We start from the raw sequence: 26,081 nt of genomic DNA, 5'->3' as shown, positions 1-26,081 counted from the left end.
TTCACGGCTATGACAGAAATGATACCCTATGTACATTTGGTGAGCAGTGCCACCGCCAAATGCGACCCAAGTGAATGGGGCTGTATTGCAACTTGGAGCCAAAGGGGTGGAAGTATCGCCTCTTGCATGCCTGGCAGCTGCTGCTCTACCACATCTGAAAAGCGGTCTACTGTGGATTGCTTTTCAGAGGGCAGGTAGTGACTGCCGCAGGTGTGAACGAGCATCTGGTGGGAAAGGGAAGGGACAAAACTCCCCCAAAACACAAATTCATGCACCATGGTGCTTGGAAGATAACAGAGCAGTATGGGATATCAGCATCATGCACGGTGTAGAGGTTGCAGTGGTTTTGCATGCAGGGGTTTTCCCCTCTTTCTCTCCATTCAGTTGATTCACTTTCACTTTCATATTCATTTTCATTTGCAGATTACATCAGCGCTTTCAGCTTTCTCGGGTTTCCTCAACCCCTCCCCCGTCTCATCAACTCTCTGCATCAGCACTGGTGATGTCACACTCCATCCCCAGGATGAGGTCTTCCACCACCCACGGTTAGCATGCCAGGAGCGCCCCCTAAGCTCTTTAATTCGACACTACAAAAACATAACACAAATTTAAAACATTTATATACAGAGTTAAAAAAAAGTGCTAAGTGAAGGGAATCAAGGAGGTAATAAAAATAACTAGGATTAACTAAAAAATCTGACCTTCAAATTTCAGGGTTCAAAAACTAATCAGGGTTGACTAGAAATGTTATTTTGCGATTTTCTCCCTTTTGTAAAGGCGCTAAAATCGTGTTTCTAAAACAAAGCATTTTTTTAAAGGTTTATGCAGGCCATAGACGGGGAGTAAACCGGACAATTTTTTGGCCAAAAAAAAAATCTGCTGATTTTCGGATCGTTAGTGGGGTAATCAGTTGACCATTTTTCATGATTTTGACACTTTTTTTTTGTCGGTCATGTTGGAAAAAAAATCGCCCAATTTTGTCGTTCGGCCGATTTTCATGGCAATGATGGACAAATTGGCCGATCTTTTTACCGATTTTAATGTGCATGAGCAGTGACTAGCAAGAAGAAGAAAAAGAATAGAATATGAATAAGAAGAAAAAGAATAAATAGAATATGAATAAGATGAAGAAAAAGAAGAAATAGGATATGAATAAGAAGAAGAAATAGAATATGAATAATAAGAAGAAATAGAATATGAAGAAGAAAAAAAAAGAATTTCAGTCCGATATTATATTTGACATTTAAAAGTATAGCAATATTGTATCTATTTGTATCCGAATAGAAACATCTGTATCCAAAATGGATACAAATAGATACAATGTTGCAACTTTTTCTTATTATTATTCATATTCTATTTCTTCTTCTTATTCATATTCTATTTCTTATTCTCTATTTCTTCTGTCAAATATAATAGCGGAGCTCTCTGCAGGGACACCGTTATTATATTTGCCGGCCGTAGACGGGACGAAAATCAACCGACTTTTTTTTACCAATGGTGGTAACGTCAGCCGATTGAACGACCGATTTTTCGTTTTTCTAAAAAAAAACGGCCGGTTTTCTTCCCGTCTATGGCCTGCATAAGTCCACCTTTTGCAAATGAGCCTGCAAAGCATTCCAGCTGTGATTAGTGGATACAATTCTGCAGACTCCTCCTCCACCTTTATGTCTGCACTGAGGTATGGGCTTCCAGTGCTAGAGGAAGGGTCAAAGACTATGAGTGCAGTGATCAACACCTACTACAAGTCCTTCTTTAAACTAGTGATTTATCCATTCATAGATCCCTGTGAAACCTCAGACATTACAGTGCCTTGAAAAGTATTCATACCCCTTGAAATTTTCCACATTTGTCATGTTCCAACCAAAAACGTAAATATATTTTATTGGGATTTTCTGTGATAGACCAACACAAAGTGGCACATAATTGTGAAGTGGAAGGAAAATGAGAAATGGTTTTCAACATTTTTTACAAATAAATCTGTGAAAAGTGTGGCGGCATTTGTATTCAGCCCCCCGGAGTCAATACTTTGTAGGACCCCCTTTCACTGCAATTCCAGCTGCAAGTCTTTTTCGGGATGTCTCTACCAGTTTTGCACATCTAGAGAGGGACATTTCTGCCCATTCTTCTTTGCAGAATCGCTCAAGCTCTGTCAGATTGGATGGAGAGCATCTGTGAACAGCAATTTTCAAGTCTTGCCACAGATTTTCAGTTGGATTTAGGTCTGGACTGTCTGGGCCATTCTAACACATGAATATGCTTTGATGTAAACCATTCCATTGCAGCTCTGTGTGTTAAAATATCATCCACATGAATGGCAGGACACAAGGTTTCCCAGCAGAACATTATCCAAAGCATCACACTGTCTCCATCGGCTTTTCATCTTCTCATACTACTTCCTGGGACCTTCTCTTTTCAAGGTAAGCCACATGATGTAAATGAAAGCATGATCCTTCAGACCAGGCAACCTTCTTGCATTGCTTCGTGGTCCATTTCTGGTGCTCATGTGCCCATTGCAGACACTTTTGGCTGTGGACATGGGCCAGCATTGGCATCCTGAATTATCTGAAGTTACACAGCCCCATACAGAACAAACTGGGATTCCCATTTTTTCTGCTTTCAACACATCAACTTTATGAGCAACATGCGTGCTTGCTGCCTAATATATTGTATCCCAATGACTTTCATATGCCATTGTAATGAAATAATCAATGTTATTCACTTTACCTGTCAGTGGTGATAAAGTTATGACTAATTGGTGTGTGTATGTATATATATATATATATATATATATATGTGTATGTATACATTGCTCAAAAACATTAAAGGAACACTTTGAAAACACATCAGATCTCAATGGGGAAAAATCTCCTGTTGGATATCTGTACTAATATGGATGGGGTAATGTGTAAGGAAGGTAAGGATGCCCCATCATTTGATGGAAATGGAAATTATTAACCTACAGAGGACTGAATTCAAAGACACCCCGAAAATAAAAGTGAAAAAATGATGCAGCAGGCTAGTCCATTTTGCTGAAATTTCATTGCAGCAACTCAGAATGGTCCTCAGTAGTTTGTATGGCCCCCACGTGCTTGTATGCATGCCTGACAATGTCGGGGCATGCTCCTAATGAGATGACGGATGGTGACCTGGGGGATTTCCTCCCAGATCTGGACCAAGGCATCACTGAGCTCCTGGACAGACTGAGGTGCAACCTGGTGGTGTCAGATGGAGCGAAACAGGATATCCCAGAGGTGTTCAATTGGATTTAGGTCAGATGAGTGTGGGGGCCATTCAATGGTATCAATTCTTTCATCCTCCAGGAACTGCCTGCATACTCTCGCCATGAGGCTAGGCATTGTTGTGCACCAGGAGGAACCCAGGACCCACTGCACCAGTGTAGGATCTGACAATGGGTCCAAGGATTTCATCCTGATACCTAATGGCAGTCAGGGTGCCATTGTCTAGCCTGTAGAGGTCTGTGCGTCCCTCCATATATATGTCTCCCCAGACCGTCACTGACCCACCACCAAAACGGTCATGCTGAACGATGTTACAGGCAGCATAATGTCCTCCACGGCCTCTCCAGACCCTTTCACGTCTGTCACATGTGCTCAGGGTGAACCTGCTCTCATCTGTGAAAAGTACAGGGCGCCAGTGGTGGACCTGCCAATTCTGGTGTTCAATGGCAAATGCCAATCAAGCTCTATGGTGCCGGGCAGTGAGAACAGGGCCCACTAGAGGACGTCGGGCCCTCAGGCCACCCTCATGAAGTCTGTTTCTGATTGTTTGGTCAGAGACATTCACACCAGTGGCCTTCTGGAGGTCATTTTGTAAAGCTCTGGCAGTGCTCATCCTGTTCCTCCTTGCACAAAGGAGCAGATACTGGTCCTGCTGATGGGTTAAGTACCTTCTACGGCCCCGCCCAGCTCTCCTAGAGTAACTCCCTGTCTCCTGGAATCTCCTCCATGCTCTTGAGACTGTACTGGGAGACACAGCAAACCTTCTGGCAATGGCACATATTCATATGCTATACTGGAGGAGAGCTTAATAACAATAATACTACTACTACAATAATATGAAATCCTACTACAGGTTAGGGCAGTGGTCTCCAAACTGCAGCCTGGGGGCCAGATGTGGCCCTTTGCTTGGCTTTATCCAGCCATTGGCACAGTATTTCATTCACCAACAATGGAGCACAGTTCTGCCAATGACACCAACAATGAGGGCCAATGATAGGGCACACTTCCTCCCCATGACAACAATGGGGCCCGACTCTTATGATGGGCTACAATTCCTCCCAATGATACAATGATGGAACACTGTATCTACTGATGATGGGGCACTATTCCTACCAATGACATCAACGATGTGGTACTATTCCTACCAATGACATCAACGATGGGGTACTATTCCTACCAATGACATCAACGAAGGGGCACTATTCCTACCAATGACATCAACGATGGGGTACTATACCTACCAATGACATCAACGAAGGGGCACTATTCCTACCAATGACATCAACGATGGGGCACTATTCCTACCAATGACATCAACGATGGGGTACTATTCCTACCAATGACATCAACGATGGGGCACTATTCCTACCAATGACATCAACGATGGGGCACTATTCCTACCAATGACATCAACGATGGGGTACTATTCCTACCAATGACATCAATGATGGGGCACAATTTCTCCCAATCACACCAGTAATGGGACACTATTTCTACCAATGAGACCAATGATGAGGTTCACTTCCTCCTAATGATGGGACACAGTTCCTCCCCATGACACCAACAATGGGGCCCAATGACTCTTCTGATGGGGCACAATTCCTCCCAATGATACGATGAAACACTATATCTACTGATGATGGGGCACTATTCCTACCAATGATGGGGCACTATTCCTGCCAATGACACCGATGATGGGGCACAATTCCTCCCAATGACACCAAGGATGGGGCATTGTTTACTCCAACTGAGGCTGGGGCATTTTCTACTCCCAGTGGCCACATTGTGGCCCCTCTAAAGTCTGAAAGACAGTGAACTTCCCTTTGTTTCAAACGTTTGGAGACCCCTGGGTTAGGGTCACACAGAATGACTTTGGACGCACAAAGGTTCCTGCACTACTTTGATGCGACAAGTGCCAGAAAGTGTAAAGTCACACCAAAGTTGCACCCATCCAAAGTTGCAGCAAAGTCAATACTTTCCTATTGGCAAAAAAACCCACAAAAACATAAAGCGTGCTGTGAAACTGCTCCCTCCACATAGATGTGAGCCTAGCCTAAAGGGATTGGAACACAAGCACCGGTACCCATGCCAATGCTTAGTATCGGAGTGCCGGTATCAGTACAACCCCAAAACTGACCATTCTAAGCCTGGTCTGACTACATGCTGGTGTCCAAAGAACCGGGGTCTGTATTAGCATCACTACAAATGGGTAACTCGGCAACAGAAGGAAGAGACCTATAGTTGCTATGGGTAACCAAGTGAAGAAACAACTACAAGCAACCGGTTGTTAGGCGTGGTACCCGGTAGGGTGATAGGTCCTCCAGTTTGGTAAGAAGGGGGTATATGTATATATATAATTCAGGAGATGTTGTGGGACAACAGGGTATGCGGCGCACAGGGGCCCGAGGAAAGAGGGGCCCACAAAGCCCTGACACACACACTGCCCAGAATCCACATCCACAGCGCTCCTCCCCCTGGAGATAAAGCGCGGGCTTGTGAGAGCCGGGAGGCCAGGTGAGTCGGTTTTGGGCGGAGCTAGCAGGTAGAGTCCGCGAATGATTCGAGAGGAAGGCCGAGAGAAGGAGCGGAGTTCAGGAGCAAAGAAGAGTACTGAAGAGGCGGGGACTGTATAGAAAAGGAGGGGCTCGGTGTTGTCTCCTTGGTAACATGGCGGGCCGCTTGGTGAATAGAGCGGTCACGTACCTAGGGCGTGCTCTACGTGTGACGTCAGTCATTCCACCTTCCTGCTTGTGGCTTCTAAACCCCGCCCCCCAAACTGGTCAGCTGATTTCGCGATCACATGACCGGAAGAAGCTTTGGTGCGGAGGGTGAGTACGGGGCACCTGTGGAACGGGGTGTAGGGACTCCGAATAGGGGCAAAGCTACTCTGCTAGGCTTCCTCACTCACGTCTGTATCACTGACTGGCCAAGCTGGACTCGGAAAGGAAACCTAACATGGGAGCAATGAGGGGTCTGCAGGGGCTCAGGTCTCCTGAAACTGCTTGTGGTCTGGCTGATTATCTGGTGTCATGTCTATGATTCCCTGCCTAGAGCATGTGTACTGAGGGGGGTTCTGACTTCACAGGCTGCATGCTTGTTCCATGCCCCTTCCCCGGGCACGCGGGGCCCTCGTGCCCCTTCCCCGGGCACGCGGGGCCCACGTGCCCCTTCCCCGGGCACGCGGGGCCCTCGTGCCCCTTCCCCGGTCACGCGGGGCCCTCGTGCCCCTTCCCCGGTCACGCGGGGCCCTCGTGCCCCTTCCCCGGTCACGCGGGGCCCTCGTGCCCCTTCCCCGGTCACGCGGGGCCCACGTGCCCCTTCCCCGGTCACGCGGGGCCCACGTGCCCCTTCCCCGGTCACGCGGGGCCCACGTGCCCCTTCCCCGGTCACGCGGGGCCCACGTGCCCCTTCCCCGGTCACGCGGGGCCCACGTGCCCCTTCCCCGGTCACGCGGCGCCCACGTGCCCCTTCCCCGGAACCTAACATGGGAGCAATAAGTGGGCTGCAGGGGCTCAGCTCTCCTGCAAATGCTGCTGGCTTGGCTGTATTGCTGAATATCTGTTTTCATTACTTTGTTAGTAAATGAGAGATCTGACTTCACTGGCTGCATGCTTGTGCCAGGCTGGGTTGGTGTAATTTCCTGTAGTGCTGTGTAATCCCTTCCCAGAATTCTGAGCTGTGATTGGTGGAGGGAATTCTGGCTGTGCAAGCACAAGCCATTATGCCTCCCCCTCTGCCCTTTGTACCCCTCCCCCATCACACAGCTTTCCCCTGCCCTTTGTACCCCTGTACTGTTGTCTCCAGAACTCACAAACTGTGTGTTTACAGATGTTTCTTTTGTTCTCAGATTCTGGATTTCACATGTGATGTGATTTTTTATTTTTTTTGGTTGGAGCTATCAAGATGTCCTCAGCTCACGCCCTCAGCCCAGACAATAGAGAGGTAAAGCAGGTAAGACTGGTTTTTATTTATACATGGAGAGTATTAGGAAACGATTTCCCTCTCATTGTTGTACCGAGCTCTTACCGCACATTCCAGGGCTGAGTCAGGAGCTCTCGTTCATCACTGGTGCTGGCTGTGCCCTCTGCCTGTATGGCAGGTCAGCGGTCACATTATCCCACCACAGGTCAGCCAGTGTGGAACTGGCAGTGATGGGCGGTAATGGTCTTCTGTGTCACATTGTATCTCCAGGCGTAACATTTTGTTGCAGTCTTGGACGAAGGTGGTGGTGGGGGTTAGACGACCCCCCCCCCCCTTTTTATTCAAAATCTTGTCTTTTTTTTTGTTTGTTTGTTTAGCAAACAATAAACCCCCCCTGTGGTTACTAAATACCACTAAAAGAAAGGTCTGTCTCAAAGAAATGATTGGGCAGCACAGTGGTTAGCACGTCTGCCTTGCAGTAAATGGGTCGTGGGTTCGATTCCCGACCATGGCGCCTCCTGCATGGAGTTTGCATGTTCTCCCTGTGCTTGCGTGGGTTTCCTCCCGCACTCCAAAGACATGCTGGTAGGTTAATTAGATCCTGTCTAAATTGTCCCTAGTATGTGTATGTATGAATGTGAGTTAGGGACCTTAGATTGTACACCCCTTGAGGGTTAGGGACTGATGTGAATGTACAATATATATGTAAAGCGCAGAGTAAACTGACAGCGCTATATAAGTACCTGAAATAAGTAAAGAATGTCATATGGTTACATTGGTGCATGATCGCACAGTTGTCATTCAAAGTGCGACAGCACTGAAAGCTGAAAATTGGCCTGGGCAGGAAGGGGGTGAAAGTACCCGGCACTGAAGTGGTTAAGATTTAATTATATGATGTATAAAATTATCTTCAGTCTTTAAATAACACAATGACTCCACACTTTGATCCTTCTCCCGCTCCATCTATATAAGTAATACATTGTTCCTTGTTTAGTGTGAAGCAAATTACCAGCATTCTTGGCATTCATGGAAATGTATAGTCCTTGGATACGTCTTATGGTTAGCTCTTAAAAAAATGCTAAACATGAATAACAAGTTTCCTTTTTTTTAACCACTTCCCATCTGCCCTATAGCAGAAGTACTTCTGCAGGGCGGCATGGATGCACAAAATCACATGTTTGTATACGTGATTGTACATTTCCGGGTAGGGAGCCGCCCTACCCTCGCCGCCATTTGTGGCCGCAGCTGTCAATCACCAGGTTCCAGCTGGTGATTGCCAAGCATCTCCGACCAGAGGGGGGGGGGGGGGAGATCTGTTTGTAAACAAAACAGTTCTCTTCCCTGTCAGCTTTTGCATGACTGTGCATAGCACAGCTCTTGCATGCTACTTTGCATGGCTGTGCACAGCACAGCCATGCAAAGTAGTGTGCTTACAGTGAAGCACTCAGACACAGCCCCTAATAAAACAGCACACAGTTAACCCTTTGATCGCCCCCACATGTTAACCCCTTTCTGCCCAGTGCCATTAGTACAGTGTCAGTGCTTTTTATTAGCACTGATCACTGTTGGTGTCACTGGGGATGTCAGTGACACCAAGTTAGTTCCTCCCAGTGTCAGAATGCCCGTTACAGTCCCGCCATAAATCTCTGATAGCCACCATTACTAGTTAAAAAATATATAATCACCATTTGTAAACGCTATAACTTTCACGTGAACCAATTAATTTCCACGTATTGGGATTTTTTTAAAGCAAAGACATGTCGCAGAATACATTTTGGCCTAAATTTATGACAAAATTAGGTTTTTTTTACATTTTTGTATTAGACAAGTTTAATAGCAAAAAGTCAAAAATATAGTTTTTTTGTGTCAAAATTGTGGGTCTTTTTTAAAAAATTTTTTATAGTGCTAAAAATAAAACATTCACAGAAAAAGCTCTATTAGTGGGGGGGAAAAGGCGTAAATTTCATTTGGGTGCAGCGTTGCATGACCGCACAATTGTCAGTTAAAGTAATGCAGTTTTGTAACGCAAACAATGGCCTGGTCAGGAAGGGGGGGAGGGGGGTTAAATCCTCAGGAGGGTGAGTGGTTATTAAGATAATGCACAGAAGTATTTTATATTTTCACAGGCAGCCATTCATTAGAGCTCCTAGATTGATTAAATTTTCCAGAGCTCCCTTTATCTTCCTGCTGAAAAATGTGTATTTTTACAGACCAGTCACAGCATTGACTTTGCCCCCTTCTATCTGCTTCAGGTTTCAATCAGAGATAACTTAACTGAGGGCCCATTCATACCAGAACGCAGTGCTGGAAACCCGTGTTCTGTGCGCATTTCCCGCACTGTGTTCAAAACACATTGTATACCCCAAAAGCAGGTCTCAAACGCAGTTTGTTTGCCTGCACCGGATTGCATGGCAGAGTAGTACCATGCAATCCAGTTGCTCTGCACTTTATAAAGTAGTGCATGCACTACTTTTTCTGCGGTCCAGCGTGATTTCAGCTCATTCAAATGAAAGGTCTGAAATTTCACTGCACCTGGATTGCATGTGAATCGAACAGGAACGCACCACACATTCCTGTGTGAATCCGCCCTGAAAAGAGTCGAGTGATGCTGACCCATAGTGCTCTGGGTGTCCTTTGCCATGTGCCAAGCATTCATCTGTTGCACAAAGACTAGAAGTATTTCTCCCTCCTCCATTGAGGGACACAGGAACTCATATACTGCTGCCAGAAAGGACTGGACACTAACCAGCATAAAAAAAGTGTGTAGGCCAGACCCGAATATTTCTTCCTATTCCCAGCATGCCTCAGTTTTTTGCTAGTGTCCTTGGATGATTTATATCTTTTCTAACCTACACTGGGAAAAAGTTGAACCTAAGCTTTTTCTAGCATTTTTCTACTTTGTTGCTTGAGCTGGTCCCTGTATGGCAGCTATCTGGATTGGCCTTTCCTCAGCATAGTTTTGGAGTGCTGTACCCCGGTGCTGCTGGACTGGATTGGGCAAGGCTCACCCTTTCCAGGTCCAGAGCTGTGCTTGCCCTCTCTCTGATCACTCACTCTGTGAGTAGGACTATCCGGCAGCACCAGGACTTGATGTAAATTAACTGAGCGCTGTGTCTTACTACCCAAGGGGTATAGTGACCAAAATGGGTTAACCCTATAAAAACAGTGCAACCGCTTGAAAATATAAGTTAGTGTTTACCAAAAACAACAGTGTTGTGTACCAGTAACAATAAAATATAATGCGCTAGCTGCCCCTTAAAGTGCAAATACACTTGTGATCATAAAATGAAAAGAAGGTTCGGCGCTTCATACATACATACATATATACATAAACAACCGATACTTCAGCTACAATAAAAAAATTAAACTGTTTAGACCATGAAAACATGCAGTTGGTACATTAAATCCATAAAAGTCCCACACCAATTGTGTGTCAAATGTTTTTTATATAGATTCTTCTAGTGCCCAGTAAATTGCTTTGTGCAAATTTTCTTTGTGCTCTACCGCCATGTGACAATATGTTGCACTCACCGGCTGTCCATGACCCCTTAATTAAAAGAAAGCACCTCATGAGGACCCCAGATTGGCAAAGTACGAGCAGTACTAGCGGACTGTAGCTGAGTGTATAAGTGCTAAGGATTGGGCACCAACTAATGTGAGTGCAATATTTGTTCATATTATTATATCTTTTAATAAATCTACTACACCATGAGAAATATATCCTTTTGATTCATGTCGATATGGAATTGCTAGAATAAATGGGGAGTATGTGGAGAAGGAACCCACTGAGATTCTGATCCCTCGTAACACAAAGCGCATTAGACCTTCTTTTAATTAAGGAGTCCTGGAAGGTCAGTGAGTGCAATATATTGTCACACGGTGGTGGAGCACAAAGGATTTGCACAAAGCAATTTACTGGGCTCTAGAAGAATTTATATAACTTTTGGCACACAATTGGTGTGGGGCTTTTATGGATTTAATGTACCAATTATGTTTTCACGGTCTAAATACTTTATTTTTGTATTGTAGCTTAACTACCGGTTGTGTATGTATGTGAAGCGCAGAACCTTCTTTTCATTTTATGAGCACCAGGAGTTGCCTCATTGTTGGACTGCTGAGCACCTTTAAATTTCCTCCCGGTTTTACCATGGAAGGGGCTAGCGCTGAGGGATTGAACATTGACACTTGGCGTGTTACACGGTTTGCACTCTCTTACCCTCAATTTAGTGTTGATGAAGCATAACCCTGCATCTGTTCCTCCTTTCCTGCTCTGCAAAAGAGCCACATGAGACTATGATCTCTAGTCTGTTCTTACTTCCCATTTAGTGTGGTCACCTCTGGCCATTCTTCTCTCACTGGTTATCAGCTTGGACCCCTTCTTGATTTAGCATGTGGGACAGATGTCTGGATCCCTGAACTTCAGCTGTGATGGTCTACTTGAAGCATCTAAACTTTTTGTCTTGTGTGGGTCTCTTGTCTATATACACATATGCTGAACACTCTGGTTAAGATGCAGAGAGGCAGATGCTGTGTCCAAAGAGCACCTGACTCTTTTAGTCTTGGAGGAATAACATCTAATTGGAGTTACCCTTGACATTATCTTCAAGGATGTCATGACTGGCCAGAGCATTCACTTTCTTTGGTGTACAAGTCTAGGGATTGATAGCGTTCCACCCTCTCCTTCTCCTTCTCCTTCTGGAGTAGGCACAACTAGACTGTAGGACTAGTTCTATGGCTGCTTGCAAGTGTGGAAGCAAGAAATCTCCTAATCCCTTTGGCATGTAGGTGAACCCCCACTTTTCTAAGCGTTGTTTTTTTTTCTTCTGGCATTCTCATGAACCCAGAAATCTTAATCCATGTTCAGCCACTAGTGCTGTGTGCCATTCTATGAACTGTTCCCTTCCCCAGAGCAACGGATTGCCTTCCTTGAGATATATAAGGCCATCTGTTGTGTTTTGATAACCATCATGACCACTGTTCTCTTCTCAGGGCCCTCTGACCATAAGCTGCCTGGTTCCTGCTTAACTGTCCAATTTTCAGTTTGTAATCTGCTTTATCTGCAACCAACACTGGCCGATTATCATTTTATCAGGACTCTGACTTAGGTATGCCACTGCATTCCTTAGAGGGTTGGCTCCAGTTTTTTTCCTATTGTCTTTGCCTGTTATCTCCATTGTGGAACATTCTGTGGAAAGAACAGTCATTGTGGACCCTAGTGGACAGCTTCTTCCTGATGGACTAAAGGCCTCCAAGATTTGGCTGAACCTTGTTTGGGCAGGCGTTGGCTATGGAAACTGAATTACCTGCAGTCAGTTCTAAACAGTTTGGTTCTTTAGTGGAAGGGTCTACAACATGTTTGCCCATTATGTCCCTTTCCACCGGTCATGGAGGTATGTTTCTCCACTGCTGCAGTAGACTCCGGTGTCGAAGGGCCTTCTCCAGGGCACACTTTTTCCTCCAGTTGCTTCTCAGACCATTTCAGTACTTCCCTTTTATTCTTGTGGGTCTATCTCTTTGTTCTCAGCCTGGCGAGTCAGACTTCCTCTCATGGAGGTAGTAAAGGACTTCTTTCAATTTTGGCAAAATCTGGTCTTCGGAGAACACTTTTTTTCTCAGATAAGAGATGGGTGTGGTCCTCAGTTCCACCAGATTGCTGTTCCTTCTTGCTAATTCACTAAGGAGTTCTACCTATGATTCCCTGCCTGCTCCTTGTGTAGGAAACTCCTGTGTATCTTCCCTATTGGTCTTGCTTACTCTGTGGGATCCAAATTGTGTTCTATAAGGGCAGCAAGGACCACCATTCTACCTGTTAGAATTACCTGTAGGAAAGACTTTCTTAACATTCTTCCCAGGCAGTCCTTGCCCTGGCAAGATTGATTTATATTCTGGCAGTCCTTGCTTTGCACCCCTCCCTCTTCTCTTCTTTAGGTGGGGAGTTTAGCCTCATCCAATGCTAGCTTTGGGCCTTCACCCTTTATGTGGCTGTTGAACTGCATGCATTCCCCTGTGTCTTTATTTACATCGCACCTATTAGTGGTTGTTTACTGGGTTTCCCAGCCCTCAGACTGCTTTTAGAGGTTCCAGCAGTTTCCGAAATTCTGTGTCCCTCAATGAATGAGAGAGAAAATAGGATTTTTGTGTTTACCGTAAAATCCTTTTCATGAGGAACACAGGTCCCACCCCATTTATGCTTATGATCAAGTTCTTGGTAAAGCTTGCTACAAACTGAGGCATGCTGAGGGATGGGGCGGGGGTGTCCTGGACTAGAAATACTGATTGATTTTGCCAGTGTCCTAATCCTCCTGTGGGTGGCAGCATAAACTGACAGTATATGACTTTCTGTATCCTTTAATGGACTCCAAGAATGAGATTTTATATTATTATATATTTTTTTTAGAAAATGGCAAACTGATTTCACCTTGCGTGGCTAGACAGCACTGTGTCTTGGAGGGTGTCTATATGGATCCTCCACTCACAATTTTCTCCATAAGGGTTGGCTGATGTATTATGACTTTTCTGCACATTAACAGCATGTTCTTTGTTCTTGTATCTCCAGAAGATAACAAAGAAGTTGTCGTCTTCCCTCCGAGCACTACAAATCCGATATGTGACAACTGACGATGTCATCACCAGCGATGACGACGATGCCAATGGTTTGTGCGTGGCCCTGGAGGCTGTGTTTGTGCATGGACTGAAGGCAAAGTATATTAAAATGCAGACAGAAAGGAGGAGAAGGAACAAAGGGCGCTGTATATCCTTACCCCAACCGGCCTTCTGGGCACTGCTGAAAGCAATCACACACCGGTCAGTCACTGTTGTGTAACCCCTCTGAGCTCGTGTTTTATAACAGACCAAAGGCAATAATAAATGGAGTGTGTCTCCCTCTGGCCATGTGTTTAGTCAGGTGATCACTCAGGTTTAGTACCATGTGGAAGATGACAGGGAGTGCTGTAACCAGGAAGAATGTTGTGTAAAGCGGGTCAAAAGGTGATGCAGTTTTCTATCGATTTTCTGACTGGTGTTGCTTTCTTAAGCTGGATTTCTGTGCCACTTCAAACTCTTATGCTACCTGCAGTTGGTTCATGAGTATCCAAGGCCTAGTCTTGTACCCTGACCTACATTGTCTAGATGCTAGATGCCTCCAGCTCACAGTCCACTAACTGTTACGATGTTGCCTGCATTGCACCTCCCGTAGGGCCTGACACTGAAATACTGTGACGGGAGTCACTTTGGGTGGGGGGCTCATGGAACCTAGATCACTTTGGAGAGCTACGGAGACCCCTGTCTCGGCTCCCCATATCCCTCTTATGTGTAAATCACCCTGTGCCTGTTAGGGGTACAGGGTGATCTGTCCTAATATGTCTACACAGTCTTTGTCACAGACAAAGCCCACACAATGTTTAGGAGATGGGTGGGGGGTTGTTGATTGTTAAATGTCATGTCATTGCATCCCATTGTTCTATTGTTTGTCTGGCTTGGGAGCAAACTATTATGGGCTGTATGTGTTTGTGTATTAGCTTAGTGGGGGGTGTCTCCAGCAGCCCTCCCTCCTGATGGGACTGTCTGCTGGTGTGAAGTTTGAATACCTGTGTGTCTCTTGTTACTAAATGTAGATTGTCCCGCCCTGTGTCATTATGTAGGGAGGGGGATTTGTCCCCTGAGTATATATATCTTGTATATGTGTTCAAATAAAGTAGTCTACCTTACTTCAAGACTGGTGTCGTCTAGTCTTGTATGGTCTGCTGTGGTGTCTGTTGTCGGTGTTCGGACAGGGAAGCAGTATTCTAACGGAAGTACTCAAATGCAGTCTGGGTTGGTTCTGTTACAAATACAAACAACTATTATTCTTTAGATGCCAGCGCACATCCCTAAGGATCGCTGCACCGCTTTCTGTGCTTCACTCCCACATGCACCTACAAAGAACAATTGGTGTGATCACCCCTCTTATCCTTTACACAGGACTGTTCACTCAGATTTTTATGGTCACCAAATAACCACCATGTTTGCAAATAATACTAATACCACTTATAGCTTTAGCAGTCACCTCCCTTATAAGAGACTACAATTGTTCTGTGTATGTGCACCTGACACCGAAAGCCTGGAATCTTGCCCTCGGTTTGAGACATGGCCCCCCCCCCACCACCTTGGTTTTATCAGGATGGGGAGGATTTCAGTGCACTCATGCATGACTCTATGGGCCAAATTGCAACTTTGATTGCTGGCTGACCACATGGCTTTCCCTGCAGGATCTTTAGTTTACCAGTCAGCGGCCTTATTGACTTCCGAGCCTTCAGCCGCTGAGACTCCATCTAATGTGAAGTGTCTTAAAAGAGGAAGTTAGAAATTAAAAAAAAAAAAAAAAAAAGGAAATAAACAATCATACTCGGTGACTGTAGCAGCAATTCTAGCTCCATCTGTCCCCCTGCTATGTCTAAGACAATAAACTGAGCGATCAAACGTCACTGATCGGTCAGTTCTTTTCAGAAGCATTTCATAGACAGTGAGGAAGTAATATGTCATCTCTTCAACTGACCCCAGGAGTCCAATGTTAAGGAACGGCCTCAGCTGCTGTTCTGGCCATGCTCTCTGACGTGTTTCGCCCTGCCCACCGGGAGGGCTTGGTGACATTTGTGACCTTAATTGGTGGATCAGACCTGTGCAGGTGCGAAGACCCTGTGGTCAGGGCCAATTTAAAGCTCTTTGGGCCATACTTGTACTGTAGGTCATAGGAGTGCACTCCTAATACCCAGATTCAGCCAACATAAGGCTAAAGTCTGCTGTCAGACCCCCCTCTCTTATGCTTTCTTCCCTCTGCTCTCTCTCTCTTCCCTCTGCTCTCTCGCTCTTCCCTCTGCTCTCTCGCTCTTCCCTCTGCTCTCTCGCTCTTCCCTCTGCTCTCTCGCTCTTCCCTCTGCTCTCTCGCTCTTCCCTCTGCTCTCTCGCTCTTCCCTCTGCTCTCTCGCTCTTCCCTCTGCTCTCTCGCTCTTCCCTCTGCTCTCTCGCTCTTCCCTCTGCTCTCTCGCTCTCTCTCGCTCTTCCCTCTGCTCTCTCGCTCTCTCTCGCTCTTCCCTCTGCTCTCGCTCTCTCTCGCTCTTCCCTCTGCTCTCGCTCTCTCTCGCTCTTCCCTCTGCTCTCGCTCTCTCTCGCTCTTCCCTCTGCTCTCGCTCTCTCTCGCTCTTCCCTCTGCTCTCGCTCGCTCTCGCTCTTCCCTCTGCTCTCGCTCGCTCTCGCTCTTCCCTCTGCTCTCGCTCGCTCTCGCTCTTCCCTCTGCTCTCGCTCGCTCTCGCTCTTCCCTCTGCTCTCGCTCGCTCTCGCTCTTCCCTCTGCTCTCGCTCGCTCTCGCTCTTCCCTCTGCTCTCGCTCGCTCTCGCTCTTCCCTCTGCTCTCGCTCGCTCTCGCTCTTCCCTCTGCTCTCGCTCGCTCTCGCTCTTCCCTCTGCTCTCGCTCGCTCTCGCTCTTCCCTCTGCTCTCGCTCGCTCTTCCCTCTGCTCTCGCTCTCTCTCGCTCTTCCCTCTGCTCTCGCTCTCTCTCGCTCTTCCCTCTGCTCTCGCTCTCTCTCGCTCTTCCCTCTGCTCTCGCTCTCTCTCGCTCTTCCCTCTGCTCTCGCTCTCTCTCGCTCTTCCCTCTGCTCTCGCTCTCTCTCGCTCTTCCCTCTGCTCTCGCTCTCTCTCGCTCTTCCCTCTGCTCTCGCTCTCTCTCGCTCTTCCCTCTGCTCTCGCTCTCTCTCGCTCTTCCCTCTGCTCTCTCTCTCGCTCTTCCCTCTGCTCTCGCTCTCTCTCGCTCTTCCCTCTGCTCTCGCTCTCTCTCGCTCTTCCCTCTGCTCTCGCTCTTCCCTCTGCTCTCGCTCTTCCCTCTTCTCTCGCTCTTCCCTCTGCTCTCGCTCTTCCCTCTTCTCTCGCTTTCCCCTCTGCTCTCGCTCTTCCCTCTGCTCTCGCTCTCCCCTCTGCTCTCGCTCTCCCCTCTGCTCTCGCTCTCCCCTCTGCTCTCGCTCTCCCCTCTGCTCTCGCTCTCCCCTCTGCTCTCGCTCTCCCCTCTGCTCTCGCTCTCCCCTCTGCTCTCGCTCTCCCCTCTGCTCTCGCTCTCCCCTCTGCTCTCGCTCTCCCCTCTGCTCTCGCTCTCCCCTCTGCTCTCGCTCTCCCCTCTGCTCTCGCTCTCCCCTCTGCTCTCGCTCTCCCCTCTGCTCTCGCTCTCCCCTCTGCTCTCGCTCTCTCTCGCTCTTCCCTCTGCTCTCGCTCTTCCCTCTGCTCTCGCTCTCTCTCGCTCTTCCCTCTGCTCTCGCTCTTCCCTCTGCTCTCGCTCGCTCTGCTCTCGCTCTTCCCTCTGCTCTCGCTCTTCCCTCTGCTCTCGCTCTTCCCTCTGCTCTCGCTCGCTCTTCCCTCTGCTCTCGCTCGCTCTTCCCTCTGCTCTCGCTCGCTCTTCCCTCTGCTCTCGCTCGCTCTTCCCTCTGCTCGCGCTCTCTCGCGCGCTCTCTTCCCTCTGCTCGCGCTCTCTCTTCCCTCTGCTCGCGCTCTCTCGCGCGCTCTCTTCCCTCTGCTCGCGCTCTCTCGCGCGCGCTCTTCCCTCTGCTCTCGCTCTCTCGCGCGCGCTCTTCCCTCTGCTCTCGCTCTCTCTCGCTCTTCCCTCTGCTCTCGCTCTCTCTCGCTCTTCCCTCTGCTCTCGCTCTCTCTCGCTCTTCCCTCTGCTCTCGCTCTCTCTCGCTCTTCCCTCTGCTCTCGCTCTCTCTCGCTCTTCCCTCTGCTCTCGCTCTTCCCTCTGCTCTCGCTCTTCCCTCTGCTCTCGCTCTTCCCTCTGCTCTCGCTCTTCCCTCTGCTCTCGCTCTTCCCTCTGCTCTCGCTCGCTCTGCTCTCGCTCGCTCTCGCTCGCTCTGCTCTCGCTCGCTCTCGCTCTTCCCTCTGCTCTCGCTCGCTCTCGCTCTTCCCTCTGCTCTCGCTCGCTCTCGCTCTTCCCTCTGCTCTCGCTCGCTCTCGCTCTTCCCTCTGCTCTCGCTCGCTCTCGCTCTTCCCTCTGCTCTCGCTCGCTCTCGCTCTTCCCTCTGCTCTCGCTCGCTCTTCCCTCTGCTCTCGCTCGCTCTTCCCTCTGCTCTCGCTCGCTCTTCCCTCTGCTCGCGCTCTCTCTTCCCTCTGCTCTCGCTCTCTCGCGCTCTCTCTTCCCTCTGCTCTCGCTCTCTCGCGCGCTCTCTTCCCTCTGCTCGCGCTCTCTCGCGCGCTCTCTTCCCTCTGCTCGCGCTCTCTCGCGCGCTCTCTCTTCCCTCTGCTCGCGCTCTCTCGCGCGCTCTCTCTTCCCTCTGCTCGCGCTCTCTCGCGCGCTCTCTCTTCCCTCTGCTCGCGCTCTCTCGCGCGCTCTCTCTTCCCTCTGCTCGCGCTCTCTCGCGCGCTCTCTTCCCTCTGCTCGCGCTCTCTCGCGCGCTCTCTTCCCTCTGCTCGCGCTCTCTCGCGCGCTCTCTTCCCTCTGCTCGCGCTCTCTCGCGCTCTCTCTTCCCTCTGCTCGCGCTCTCTCGCGCTCTCTCTTCCCTCTGCTCGCGCTCTCTCGCGCTCTCTCTTCTCTCTGCTCGCGCTCTCTTGCCTCTGCTCGCGCTCTCTCGCGCTCTCTCTTCCCTCTGCTCGCGCTCTCTCTTCCCTCTGCTCGCGCGCTCTCTTCCCTCTGCTCGCGCGCTCTCTTCCCTCTGCTCGCGCTCTCTCGCGCGCTCTCTTCCCTCTGCTCGCGCTCTCTCGCGCGCTCTCTTCCCTCTGCTCGCGCTCTCGCGCGCTCTCTTCCCTCTGCTCGCGCTCTCGCGCGCTCTCTTCCCTCTGCTCGCGCTCTCTCGCGCGCTCTCTTCCCTCTGCTCGCGCTCTCTCGCGCGCTCTCTTCCCTCTGCTCGCGCTCTCGCGCGCTCTCTTCCCTCTGCTCGCGCTCTCTCGCGCGCTCTCTTCCCTCTGCTCGCGCGCTCTCTTCCCTCTGCTCGCGCGCTCTCTTCCCTCTGCTCGCGCGCTCTCTTCCCTCTGCTCGCGCGCTCTCTTCCCTCTGCTCGCGCGCTCTCTTCCCTCTGCTCGCGCTCGCTCGCGCTCTCTCTTCCCTCTGCTCGCGCTCTCTCTTCCCTCTGCTCGCGCTCTCTCTTCCCTCTGCTCGCGCTCTCTCTTCCCTCTGCTCGCGCTCTCTCTTCCCTCTGCTCGCGCTCTCTCTTCCCTCTGCTCGCGCTCTCTCTTCCCTCTGCTCGCGCTCTCTCGCGCTCTCTCTTCCCTCTGCTCGCGCTCTCTCGCGCTCTCTCTTCCCTCTGCTCGCGCTCTCTCGCGCTCTCTCTTCCCTCTGCTCGCGCTCTCTCGCGCTCTCTCTTCCCCCTGCTCGCGCTCTCTCGCGCTCTCTTCCCTCTGCTCGCGCTCTCTCTTCCCTCTGCTCGCGCTCTCTCTTCCCTCTGCTCGCGCTCTCTCGCGCTCTCTCTTCCCTCTGCTCGCGCTCTCTCGCGCTCTCTCTTCCCCCTGCTCGCGCTCTCTCGCGCTCTCTCTTCCCTCTGCTCGCGCTCTCTCTTCCCTCTGCTCGCGCTCTCTCGCGCTCTCTCTTCCCTCTGCTCGCGCTCTCTCTTCCCTCTGCTCGCGCTCTCTCTTCCCTCTGCTCGCGCTCTCTCTTCCCTCTGCTCGCGCTCTCTCTTCCCTCTGCTCGCGCTCTCTCTTCCCTCTGCTCGCGCTCTCTCTTCCCTCTGCTCGCGCTCTCTCTTCCCTCTGCTCGCGCTCTCTCTTCCCTCTGCTCGCGCTCTCTCGCCCCTCTGCTCGCGCTCTCTCGCCCCTCTGCTCGCGCTCTCTCGCGCTCTCTCTTCCCTCTGCTCGCGCTCTCTCTTCCCTCTGCTCGCGCTCTCTCTTCCCTCTGCTCGCGCTCTCTCTTCCCTCTGCTCGCGCTCTCTCTTCCCTCTGCTCGCGCTCTCTCTTCCCTCTGCTCGCGCGCTCTCTCCCCGCTGCTCGCGCGCTCTCTCTTCCCTCTGCTCGCGCGCTCTCTCTTCCCTCTGCTCTCGCTCTCTCTTCCCTCTGCTCGCGCTCTCTCTTCCCTCTGCTCGCGCTCTCTCTTCCCTCTGCTCGCGCTCTCTCTTCCCTCTGCTCGCGCTCTCTCTTCCCTCTGCTCGCGCGCTCTCTCTTCCCCCTGCTCTCGCTCTCTCTCTCCCCGCTGCTCTCTCCTAGAATTAATGGCTCTTTCCTGATTAACCTGTCTTACAGCAATGTGATCACACAGCTGGAAAACATCAGTTATATCAGCACAGATGTGGGTCGCTGTCGCTCTTGGCTACGCCTGGCTCTCAACGAATGTTTGATGGAGTGTTATTTCCTGACCCTGCAGCGGGAGAAGTCTCGTCTTACGGAATTTTATCAGCCTTTTGCCTTGATGTTGGATATGGAGGACTGTGATGTAGTGCTGAGTTATTTGCAGGGTCTGTCCTCCTTGTCGTTCGATTTGTCCTACAAGTCTTCAATATTAAATGAATGGACACTGTCTCCTCTGTCATTAGCCGGGCTGTGGTTGGATGAGAATGAACAAGTTATACCATATGAACCCCACAGAAGGAAGTCGCTGGATTCTGTGTCTCAGTCCTCCAGCTCGGATGATGCTAATAACCCTATGATTGATGGAAGCCAAAGAAAAGCAGACTCATCTGCTCTCAGTCTAGATACCGGTAGCTCCTCTTCCCAGCTCTCTTCCAGCTTGGGCTCCGATGAACAGAGCAGGGGCCCCACAGCCCCCATCCTGGCCCAGAGCTCCACCTTCTGTTCAGTGGTTACAGATGAAGCCGACACTGACGAACTTAGCAAATCTTCAGCAGAGTAAGTGTTCCTATTATGAGTTTAAGGGGAGAGCTAAAGGCAGTGCCAGGAGCAGAATGATGAAAGATGATTGGCTGCACTCTGTGCGTGATCTCTTTAGTATGATCGCACTGTATTCAGTCAAACCTATTGAAAATGAAGTTCCTTCCTGTCATTCCCCTGCTGTCCGTGTGTGGAGTATGACTATATGCTGTTCTCTTCTCTCTCTCCCATGTTAGGACGTGTGGAAGGATTCATTGTTTGTTCCCTTTACCCAGAGAAATGCAGAGGCTGCTGTTGCTGATCTCTTACTGGAAATGCTACTTACCTGGCTGTCTCTGATTTCTGATACTTTCTGTTGTGCTACTAACTTCCATGCTTGTACATAAAGTACTGAAGTTAGGAGGATCAGTATGACATCCGGCAACTAGCTTTTTCAGAAAGAGGCAACATCCACAGGTTTTTTTTGTTTGTTTTTTTTTTTTGTCCCCCCCGTCCAGTGGTATAGTTTCTTGGTGCTGTATGTAGCTGCTCATATAGTTTACTGTCTTTTTTCTTTGCCTGTTTGTCCCTCTCTCCTTTTTTCTGTTTGTCACCTCTGTCTCTTCTACCTCCTTAATTTCTCCACTCTGCTCTCTGTTCCTCCATGCTTTTGCTCTGCTCCCTCTACCCCCACTCTCTATTTTCTGCTCTGCTCCCTCGTCCTTCCTCCCTTCTCGCTCTGCTCCCTCATCCTTCCTCCCTTCTCGCTCCGCTCCCTCGTCCTTCCTACCCTTCCCGCTCCGCTCCCTCGTCCTTCCTCCCTTCCCGCTCCGCTCCCTCGTCCTTCCTCCCTTCCCGCTCCGCTCCCTCGTCCTTCCTCCCTTCCCGCTCCGCTCCCTCGTCCTTCCTCCCTTCCCGCTCCGCTCCCTCGTCCTTCCTCCCTTCCCGCTCCGCTCCCTCGTCCTTCCTCCCTTCCCGCTCCGCTCCCTCGTCCTTCCTCCCTTCCCGCTCCGCTCCCTCGTCCTTCCTCCCTTGCTCCTGCCCTTTTCCACACTGCTTCCTCCACCCCTCTCTTCCGCTTGTTCTGCTCCCTTTTACCCTTTTACTTGCTCACCTCTTTCTATTTTTCTCACTCTTTTTGCCATCTCTCCTCTCATTTTCTCCTTTTTTTTTTTTTTCTTTCAGAGACATGGACACTGGCCTTTCTTCTGCATCTGACACTACAGCTCCCAGTTCCCCTCCCAGCCCCCTCGCTCTGGACACTCCATCATCGGACTTTGCTGCACCTACAGAATCTTCATCCAGCGACCGCTCGGAGCCAGTCCTGAAAAGCAGTGTGACTGATACAAAGACCTCCAGTGATGTGGTCTGTTATTTGGTGGAAGACACTTCAGATACACAAACGCATCTATCACAGGCGCTCCTGTCACAGAGCAGATCTCGGGCAGATCGGGAACCTCAGAGTCGCACAGTGCGTTTCCCAGAATCCCCTGCAGAGCTTCCAGTGAGTAGTTGTGTATCGGTCACCTTCTCTTGTGTGTGCTGGCGCTCTGGAGGTTAATGCCTCCCAGGGTACTTCTGCTTTTTACAGGAAATGAATCATGACAGTCTAGGGATTTAGCTAATATTATATAAAAACAGAAACCCATTTGTAGTTAATAAAAACATCACAGATTTTTTTGGAAAACATTTACAATAACTATATCGGGAGATTAGGTGACCCACACAGAGGCATGTTTATTACATACTGACCCTAATCTCCCTGTCTCCATGCACAAAATATAAAAAAAACCAAAAAAACACTTTTACCAGTAATGCCTTTTCTTTTTAATTCATGTTTTTCTTTCATGTGACAACATCGCCGCCTTCAGTAACATTTAGGCCTTGCGCACAGTTCAACAACCTTGTGGTTGTAGCTCCATGAACACAGACGGTGTTCGATCGGAGACCCACACCAGTACAGATGTCAAATTCGGAGCAGAAACTGTGTCCACGCAGTCACTGCATCCCAATTGACATGAATGGGACTGCCTGCCTGGGGTGCATGGAAGAACTGTGCATCCCCGCGTAGGCAAACACAGCCCTCGTGTGAGCATATGCTTAGGCTAGGTTCACACCTATGTAGTTTGCGGATCCATTTCTGCTATGTTTTTTGCAGATGCGTTTTGTGTTTATTTAAATTTTTTGGCCAATATGCTGCTGGGTAGATTAAAAAAACAAAACGCAGCACTTGCGTTTTATATGTGGTTCCATTGAAGTTTATTGGTCTAAAAACGCCAACTGCTGCGGGAAAAGAAGTCCCTGACCCTTTCCAGAAAACGTGGCCGCAAAAAACACACACGTGAACGTGATCCATAAGAAATCATGATAAATGGCATGCACTGCGTTGCCACAAAACGCATTAAAAAACACACAGGTGTGAACCTGGCCTTAAGTATGGCCTCGTGAATGAGGCTTTACTGTGCCTGGGCACCAGAGGTAGAGTTTACTTGGTTACTAGTTTTATGCCACATAGCAGCCACAGTCAGTCAGTGGCTGTGGGTGGGCCGTAGACAGGTTCTGTGGTGGTCATACCCGTCCACAGAAGGAATCGTAACATAAGCATGTCACCGCTCTCCGTCAGGAAACTACAAGAGGAGGAAACACAATTGGGAATTGTTGTTCCATAGAGAGAAAACAGCAATGCCTGGTTGCACAAACCAGAACGTACTAAAAACTGATTGTAAAAGTGAACATTTTTGCACAAGGTACGAAGGTATCTTGCCTATCCTATTCTTTTCCTCCTGGCTTTAGTTCAGCTTTATGACTCATTTTACACCTGCTTTGACTAACGCACGTTAAAGTGCCTCGTTCATCAGATCCTCAGCTTTATCAGTACCCTCATTCAGCAGGTCCCCTGCTCAGTAGTAACCCCCCAGCTCTGATTATTCCCCCACTCAGTAGTAACCCCCCAGCTCAATAGATCCTCTGGTTTGCTGATCTTCCTTTCTCTGGTCTCCGCTCACCTCCTGCATTATTGTTCCCACACTGCACACCACGTGTGACATTACTAGTTTCTCCTGCTGCGGTCTGCCAGCACTGCTGACCCTCTGCCACTCAGTCCTCTGTCCGGTCGCTGCTCACCTTCTTGCTGCACACCAGATGTGCCTTCTGCACCAGACACTTTCAGAATATATACACATGAACCTGAAATGACTGCTGATAACTTCTTTCCAGTTCACTTGTTGGTTTTCCAGTGCATCCTGGGATATCCTTGTCATAGACTTCTTTGGAGGTTTTGGAGACGCATTGATGCATAAAGAAAACAACACAGGATATCATTTTTGACTCAAAGCACACACAACATGTGAACAGGACTGTAACCTTACTATTTTATGTAGTGAGAGGTTCTTTGGCATTCGGCGTGCTTTTAAAAAGCGCGTCCAATACCAAATTTTGAAGCAAGTGTAAACTAGCTCTTAAAATGAAAGAAAATCCTGGGTCTAACTATTGTTAAAAAAAAATTTCCCTCATCCTCCTCCTTCCTATCCGTTCTACCTGTGATCTTATCTATTTTTAATCTGCTTCGATCTGGTCATGTGATCCTGTAGCTCAAGCTTAGCTGAGCGCTTGAACACGGCTGTGAAATCCAGGAGCCATGATGTCACCCATGGGGCTCCTCTCACGGCCTGGCTGTCGTCAGTGCTCTTTCCTGCAGCAGCTGCTTACTGACAGAGGGGAGCCAGAGCTGCAGGATCATGTACTAGGATTGGAATGGATTAACAATACACACATTTTTTTTGGCAGGATAGCTTGGGGTGGGAGGGGGGCATTTTTAATAGATAGTAATAAGAGTTTTGTTCCGCATTAAATACATTTCAGAAGTGATATTCCAGAAATTTTTGGAGATGTGGGCCATATAATACAGTCTCCATTTGGGTTTAGAGCAGGGTGGATTTGATTTAAATCAAACTGATTTAAATCACGATTTAAATCACTAGTCAGTAAGGCTTGATTTAAATCCTAGTTTTTTACATGAAGACTAATTCTTGCTGGTATAACTTTAATATGCAAGTAGATGAAGATTTTTAGAATAACTTTTCATATTAGTTTTTTTATCCCCAGTTTAATAGGTTAATCATTCATATTTGGACAACTTTTCTGTTGTACTTAGGAAGGAGAAAAATAATCATTACCTTAATAATAACAATTTAAATAGATTTATTCATCTGAAACAATAACATTCCAGCATATGTGATTTGCTTAAACATCCATGTTTGGTAACTAATTTGGCGAAACAAAATCTATATATTTGAAGAAACTTAGACTGTCAGCCCCTTCCTCCTCACACTTAGTTTCACTTTCTTCTTGTGCAGATCTATTCCACTCCAAACAATCAGAAAAATATTGTTTCTATTCTATTCACTGAACTTCTTGAAACTTAGCACTGAAGGGGTTGATTCTGTATTCATAGGTTTGTAGAAGTTAGGATGAAGGTCTTTTTCTTAACTCTGTTCATGTTATAACATTTTTGCTGTGAAGAAGAGGCATGTGATCTCCGCTGAGTCAAATTCAGTTTTGAGAACTGCAAAAGTAAACCAATCATCTGTGATAATATCTTGTAGGCAGAGAAACTGCCCAATAATCTTACAAAAACCTCTGGAAGAGCATGACATTGTGAATGGATTCATGGAATTTATTTACCAAAAAAAAAATTAAACATATACAGCCTTATTCTACATAATTAAAATACTAATCTTTATTTCATGATGGAATAACCTTTGGATGGTAATATATTTTCCTCAAAAAGCATTTTATTTAAAAAAATCCGATTTAAATCAAAAGAATCCGATTTATTTATATTTATTTTTTTAAAAAAATCATTGATTTTTATCCACCCTGGTGTAGAGTGGCGCTGTCTACAGAGTATTGATGCCCATCTTATAATGGCTTTGTCTTGATATTGTTGTGTTCCAATAAGGATTAGCTGTCGTATTGTCTTCTACAGAAAAGCAGAAGTTGGATTTCAGAAGAGGATTTCACGCAAGTAAATCCCGTGATTCCTGTGGAGGAGACCCAGCCTGGAAATTTCCTGCCAGCTCAATCTTTAGAATCAGCTCCTCCTCAGTCTAATGGGCAGGACCAGTCTGGCAAAGCCTTCCGTGTTGTACACCGGAGGCAGATGGGTAATTGTGTTCTC

General features: G+C 48.3%; 1 protein-coding gene across 4 annotated transcripts in view; it reads left to right on the top strand.

Moving 5' to 3' along the window:
• Nucleotides 1-6,022: 6,022 nt before the first annotated feature.
• Nucleotides 6,023-26,081, top strand: part of PLEKHM1 (pleckstrin homology and RUN domain containing M1) — a 39,715-nt gene continuing 19,656 nt past the window's right edge. Inside the window, exons 1-6 of one of the 4 annotated variants that reach the window (XM_089657544.1) lie at nt 6,023-6,067; nt 7,087-7,181; nt 13,717-13,964; nt 20,339-20,941; nt 22,088-22,406; nt 25,890-26,067. In XM_089657544.1, the coding sequence (XP_089513670.1) occupies nt 7,143-7,181; nt 13,717-13,964; nt 20,339-20,941; nt 22,088-22,406; nt 25,890-26,067 (1,387 nt within the window). In that variant the 5' untranslated portion in view covers nt 6,023-6,067; nt 7,087-7,142. The other 3 variants (XM_089657542.1, XM_089657543.1, XM_089657545.1) reach the window with 3 other exon arrangements.

The sequence above is a fragment of the Staurois parvus genome, unplaced genomic scaffold, assembly GCF_062004578.1.
Source record: "Staurois parvus isolate SC_StPar_1 unplaced genomic scaffold, SC_StPar_1.0 ptg001008l, whole genome shotgun sequence".
Classification (NCBI taxonomy): Eukaryota; Metazoa; Chordata; class Amphibia; order Anura; family Ranidae; genus Staurois; species Staurois parvus.
Note: the sequence above shows the minus strand (reverse complement) of the source record. Positions and strands in the feature narration are given on the sequence as shown.